Source organism: Diospyros lotus, chromosome 10, assembly GCF_014633365.1.
Source record: "Diospyros lotus cultivar Yz01 chromosome 10, ASM1463336v1, whole genome shotgun sequence".
Classification (NCBI taxonomy): domain Eukaryota; kingdom Viridiplantae; phylum Streptophyta; class Magnoliopsida; order Ericales; family Ebenaceae; genus Diospyros; species Diospyros lotus.
In genome coordinates, this window is record NC_068347.1 from 12,052,252 (window position 1) to 12,059,121 (window position 6,870).

The following is a 6,870-nucleotide window of genomic DNA, read 5'->3' on the forward strand; positions in this document are numbered from 1 at the left end:
CAGCAGGTCCCTCCAACCTTTTTTTTTTTTAATTTTAGAAATTTAGGATTTTGGGGGGCATTTTGGATTAATTTGGGGCTCGGGAGAATTTTTTTTAAATAAAGGGATTTTTCTGACATTTTTGAAGATAAATGCCGAATTTTTGGAAAATTAAAATTTATGAGTTTTCCTTGGAATTAAAAAAATCAATGGGTGTTTAGAATTTTGAATTATATGGAATCTAGTGGAATACTTGAAAAAGAAGAAGAATTAAAGTATTTAAAAAAAGGATTCTGGGTAACTTAAATGGGAAGTAATTCGAAGAATGTGAAATTCGTAAAGCCCAATTTGCTAGTCAATTCTGGGGTTGAGGGTAGGGAATGACGAAATCTAATTCCTATCTAGAACGTTTCGTGTTGAAACATAGTCTACCTTTCATAAATGACTGGACAGGTAAATAATTCAAATGATTATTTACAAGTAACATCCATAAGTGGGAGCGGAGCATCACAATGGAGAATGTACAACAAACAAAATTAATACTCCAAACTAATGCATATATACTCCATCATTGTTGTATAAACCACATGAATGTCAATTTTGCAAAAGATACTTCATTTTTTACGAAGGTTGATAGCTTTAAATGACTATGGGTTGTCACTTACATTATAAAAATTCCTTTTTAATAAGTCTGATAAAGGCTCTATGATCAAATAGGATAATAATGGTCCTTACTCTTGAATCGATGTGCCTTCATCTACATTTTTTGTTGGATCTTCTAAGCATGTCCAATGGGTTGGGCCCTACATAAACAAGTCTAGTTAGCCTAGCTCGTTTATAGAATGGATCGAGCTTGGGACAACCTATTAGCCAAACCTAAGGCCTATTCAGCCCATGAGCTCACTTAAGACTAGCCAAGCTGAGCCGACCCATCAAACTTTTGGGCCCACAACTCCCGAGCCTTAACAGGCAAAGCCCAACAAGCCAACCCTATTTTTAAATGGTTTTACAAGTAATTTTATAAAAATTTAATTGTTTAATTAACGTGTGAGATATAAAAATATTTTTTAATATACAAATTCTACTTTTAAAATAAAAATTAAAACATTAGAACTTAGAAATAATGTTTGAACATTGAGACTTTTTAAAGTTTTAATATGATTTTCAATAATCTAACTCCACTTTTAATACTATTTTTACAAATATTTAAAGGTCATATTTTAAATTTAAACTTTAATGATTGGGCATGAGATATATATTTAGAATTTTTAAGGTGATTATGGCTTTTTGTGAATGAGATATAATTTTTTTTGTAAAATATGTAACAATTATGTATGAGATATAAATCATTTGAGATTTATTAAATGTTGTTGTGATTTTTGATATTGTCTATATAATTTTTAAAATATTAGAGTTATTAATTTAAATATCAAAAATTTAAATTCAAAATTGCATTATTTATAATTTTATTTTTTTATAAAATCAAATTTTGGTTTGATCCATTGAATTGAGCCAAGCCGAGCTCTTAGACGAATCAGGCCAGGCTGCAAGCCCAAAATACTGGGCTAGACCTGACCCTATATAAATGGGTTTGCTCAGTTGAGCTCGACTTATCACTTGGGCCCGCTTGACTTATTTAACATCTCTAAAATCATCCATTATGAGTACTATAATCATGATATATAAATGACTAAAATTAGAAAATCTAAATAATTTTCTATATATAGATATGAAATTGTTTAAGCTTTTGATATGGAGAAAAATTGAATGCCAATAGTGATCTGTCACATTAATAAGAGACATGTCAAATAGGTTCCATTCAAAGTCTTGGGAAGATAAAATAGTGATCTCTCTCCTTTTCACGTTGTTAGTGATCTCATCCTCTACCATCTTGCTAACAGAGATGGCTCACCAATTAGAAAATTGGGGTTATTAATTAATAAATTCTGACACGAATGTTCACACAATAGAATAGAAAGTGATAAGTAAGATCCCAACACTATCTATCAAGACTAGGCTAACTATATCACAAACATGTTGGCCTCGTAATCAGAAATGATCAGCAAGTAGTCTCATCACTTATCACACGTGCCGCACTCAACCATAAGAGTAATAGGTATAGCCACTCCATCATCAGGTATATACGATCTTCTAAGCATCCTACACTCCATTACCATATATATTTGTCATATTCCTAAGCTCGAGCAATCTTCAACATTAAGCATGGGAGAGTTTTGAAAACAGCTTTTCTAGTGTGGTTGTAGGAGTCATTTAGTATTAGTGATCAACCAAGGCATCTGAGTCTTATAGACCAAAGATGTGTTTGATAAAATGAGAGTATCCCTGGATAGCCTACAACAATGATAATATCTATTTGGAGTCGGTGCACAATACAAAGTTATAGCATTCTTCCATGGCATTTTCTTCTTCCCATCGTCTCAACCAAATTAAAGGTCAAATAGAGGAGATGCCAAAATAACTAGCGATCAAAGAATACATAGAAAGAACATAGCATGTTTATTCATACAACAGAGAAACCAAAAGTTGCAAATCCTGCAAGCTAGCAGATGCTTGCTGACGCAAATAAATGGAGACTCTACTTATAAGTTTCCCTCTGGAAATTAGAGAAGCTCGTGAAAACCAAACTGTTGGCTAAAAGGCTGAGCGGGATCACTATCTAATTTCATGAATAACTTAGGACAATAATAGAAATGAAGCTGCGGAAGTAAAGCAGCTTCAAACAGAATTGCTTGATGGCAAATGCATGGAGTAAGCCAGCCCCATTAAATGCCTGGTTCACAGCTCCAGAACGCTTACCCTGCAACAGTTTTCCTGTTTGGTTCGAACACATATTTGATCAATGACTCTTTGATGGGTAGCAAATCAGGGAATTCACTCTTCAACTTGGATGCGTCCATCTCATTGTTGCTTCTGGGGGCAACTATCACCTTGGCTTGCTCTTCCAGAGTGAAATTGGCCCACTTGAACTGGGGATCAATATATTTCTTGTACATCTCCAGAATCTCGTTGTGACTCACAACACCAGGGTTTGTGAAGTTCCATATGCCCTTGAGATTCCGCTTAGCCATCTCAATTGAAATTGGCAGGAGCTCATCCAAGATGGTCATGCTATTCGGGATGTTGACCACTTTGTTGTAACGGGAAATTTTAGTGATGAAGTTGCGGGGATTATTGAGGTCCGAAGATATGGGCATTCTGACTCTGAGGGTGCAGACATTGTCATATTCTTTCAGGAGCTCCTCAACCTGGTTGAAAAATCAAACATGGAAGAGATTTATTAGGCACAAAACGATAAATATTAATTTTTCAGAACAAACTTCAGAATGCTAACTTACCATGGCCTTGGTCTTTGAGTAGAAAGAACCAGTAAAATTGGGTTTATCTTCCTCCTTAAATCCTATGCCAGAGCCTTCAGGATGACCAGCATCATATTCAAATATACAGCCAGTTGCAAAATTCATCATGAGAAGTCCATGCTCTCTGCAAACATCTGCTAGGTTGAGTGTACCAGCAACATTAGTGCGAATAGTTTCAGTTTTATGACTTTCACACCAATCGACATTGGGTCTGCCAGTCACACCGGCAGCATTGAAAACATGGGTGGGTTTGACATTCTGAATATCGGTCAATAGCTGCGAGCGATCCTCCAGACGCCCTCTTCCGTACTCATAAGATATTCCTTGTTTCTCACACAACTTCCCGAGTAGACCACCAATCCACCCCGTCCTACCATATATCAAGAACTTCAAAGACGGTTTCAGAGGAGATCCACTGCATTTGGGAACTGATACTACCATTTGATTCTGGTTAGGGGCATTTGAAAATTGAGAAGATCCATCATTGCATTTCTCAGCCCCATCAAAACTTCTCTCAATTCCACCTGGCATCATAAGCATTCTAGGATGAGGGACTAATGCTCCAGAGACATCTCCCCACCAATCAGGGTTACTGGTATACCAATCCATGGTCTTCTTCAACCCCTCTTCCCATACAGTTCGCTCTGACCACCCCAAGGACTTCAACTTCTGATCATCAAGAAAGTACCTCTGATCGTTAAATGGCCTGTTGTCCACGAACTTAATGCTTATTTCTGGGTCCACAGAAAAGAGTTTGCATATATCCCGAGCAACGTCAATTACCCTCCTTTCCTTATTTGTCCCAATATTGTAGACATGACCAACTTCTCCCTTGTGTAGAATGACTTCAAAAGCCTCGGCAACATCCTCACAGTAAAGATAGCTCCTCACGTTACAACCATCGCCATGAATTGGAAGCTGTTTCCCTTGCATGGCCAAGAGAATGAGCTTTGGTATTAGTTTTTCTGGGAATTGATTGGGGCCATATACATTGTTTCCTCGAGTGGTTATCACCGGAAGCCCATATGATCTACCATAAGCCATGACAAGCATTTCTGCCCCAGCTTTGGTAGCAGAGTAAGGGTTTGTAGGAAGGAGTTGAGAAGCTTCATGGTTTCCAACCACAGCATCCTCTTCTGTCTCCCCATAGACCTCATCCGTGCTGACATGGATAAACCTTTTGATCTGTCCGGTGACTTTGCATGCCTCTAGAAGAACATGAGTACCATAAATGTTGTTTTTGGTGAACTCAAAGCTGTTACCAAAGGAATTGTCAACATGGGTCTGGGCTGCAAAATGCATTATCGTGTCAATGGATTCTGTAATGAGGAGGTAATTGACAAGATCGGCACTAGCAATGTCCCCCTTAACAAACTTGAAGTTGGGGGATGATCGAGAAGGATTTAGATTTTTAAGATTTGAACAGTAATCAAGTTTGTCGAGCACAACAATCTTGTATTCAGGATAATTCCGAATAAGCCTGTTAGCAACATGAGATGCAATAAACCCAGCAGCTCCAGTAATGAGGATGTTCTTGGGGGTATGCTTAGCCATGTCACCCGACCTCTGCATAATGCAAATTACAAAATTAAAGTCAGATCAATAAACTACACAACATGGGTTCTAAAAAATACTGCAACAACCAACTCGTCAATGCTATCTTCGCAACATGGTTTGGTCAGGAAAGAGGAATATGAATTGAAGAGTAATCTGTTAACTGCACCTACTTTTCAGGTAATTAAACAATAAATAAATTATGTTCTTCAGTACCTGTTTGTTTCTCATATCCCTAACACAACCTTGTTAAGAAAAGAAAATTATTAAAAGTTGTTCTTTTATTCAATTTCCTTATCCTTTCTCCTCAGCTCAAATCCAAGATGACAAACTAGAATGAAAATGCGTAAACACACACAGAGACAGACATACGTACACAAAATTAATACTCCAATACACAACTCTTGATACTTCAATTGAATTCAGAAAACTCTTATTATAATTTAAAAATGCAAAAATCAAGGTTTGAAACAGCTAGTCTTGCACAACCCAATAGGATCAGGATCACAACTAGCATAGATCAAGCGGTGCTCACATTCAACTTCAAAGCCAATCCAAGGCAATCAAACTCCCAACTACGGAAGTATTTTCACACACACACACCCCCCCAAACAAAAAATACGCCATAACCATTTCAAGACATGTTCAGAAACAGATCGACATGAAATTGAGCAATGGCTGTGGATTAAGAAAAAAAAAAAAAAAACAGCTGAGCACCACCCAATAAAACACAGTCGACCCAACAGATCTACGCTAACTGAAGAACACCGACATTATAAACAATTGAAATCAATGCAAGAAACGAAGCCACTAGCCACGTTAGCAGGAAGAATGCATTCTGCCTGGCAGATCTACGTTAATTGAAGAATGCGGAGATCAAAAGCAGTTTGATCTATGCAAAGAAAAAGGGGAAATGAATTGCGTAGCCGCAGATGACGATAGAAACGAAAATTGCGAGATTGCAGTGTCGTCGGGGAGGATCTACTTACTAATTACGTTGAGACCAATATCGATCGGGAGAACGAAATAGACTGGAGAAAGAAAAGGGGAAGACTAGAGAGGCAAAGAGAGAGAATAGGAGGATTTGTAGAAGGAGGAGAAGGAGAAGAAGAAGAATAAGAAAGCACGAAGATTTCGGAGAAGCAGGGAGGAGAATTTAAGCAGTTGATTCCAGATCCACTCCTTTTCTTGGGACACAGGAATTACGAGACAGTTAAGGAGCGCCATCAGAAGCTTCGAAATGTCTTTAATGCCCTCCCTTGCTCCCATTATTTACTTCGTGGCTCCCCCCCTAACTCCACCCAATTACAACTGCTACTCTTTACATTTTAAAAATAGGCTTAATATATAATTTAATCCCTACACTAATCAAAAAAATAACTTTAAAGATATCAATTAAATTGTACTCACTATTCATCCCTAGACAAAATAATTTATACACTTTTAGTCCCTGACTTAACCGACGTTAACTTTGTCTCGTCACGTTGCCACGTCATCGACACGTCACTCCTAAGCACTGCCACGTCACCACGGCTTCATGTATTTTTTAGTCCCTGGACTAACAAAGAAAATGACTTTAAGGATTTCAACTAAATTGTGCTCACTATTCATCCCTAAACAAAATAATTTTATACACTTTTAGTCCATAACTTAACCGACGTTAACTGAGACGTTAATTTTGTCTCGTCACACTGCCACGTCACTACCATGTCACTCATAATATTCATGTCTGCTATCCATATTTTTATTAAAAAAAAACAACTTCAACACACACCCAGCCATGGTTGCCGGCGGCCATAGAGAGCCATTTTTCCCACTTCTCCCTCTTTCCTCATTTTGGACCACTCTTGCCTCTACACCCGTCGTCGATTCAGCCATTGCCGGTCGCCTCGGAACGACTGAGGGTCGGGGACCCTAAACCCAGCAATCAGGGAACGGCTAGGGGTTGGGGACCAAGGTT

The 6,870-nt window shown here is 37.9% G+C and overlaps 1 protein-coding gene across 1 annotated transcript; it reads right to left on the minus strand.

Moving 5' to 3' along the window:
- Positions 1–2,477: 2,477 nt before the first annotated feature.
- Positions 2,478–6,096, minus strand: LOC127812125 (trifunctional UDP-glucose 4,6-dehydratase/UDP-4-keto-6-deoxy-D-glucose 3,5-epimerase/UDP-4-keto-L-rhamnose-reductase RHM1). Its single transcript, XM_052352453.1, has 3 exons — positions 5,900–6,096; positions 3,336–4,922; positions 2,478–3,245 (listed from the first exon to the last, which is right to left on the minus strand). The coding sequence occupies exons 2-3, from the start codon at positions 4,908–4,910 to the stop codon at positions 2,793–2,795; spliced, it is 2,028 nt and encodes a 675-aa protein (XP_052208413.1). The 5' UTR covers positions 4,911–4,922; positions 5,900–6,096; the 3' UTR covers positions 2,478–2,792.
- Between the last annotated feature and the right edge of the window lie 774 nt (positions 6,097–6,870).

Excerpts from the sequence above, each read along its gene's own strand:
- LOC127812125 (XM_052352453.1), bottom strand. The coding sequence starts at position 4,910 with ATGGCTAAGCATACCCCCAAGAACATCCTCATTACTGGAGCTGCTGGG. Across the intron at positions 3,246-3,335 it reads ACTCAAAGACCAAGGCCATG|GTTGAGGAGCTCCTGAAAGA; the intron begins GTAAGTTAGCAT and ends TTTTTCAACCAG.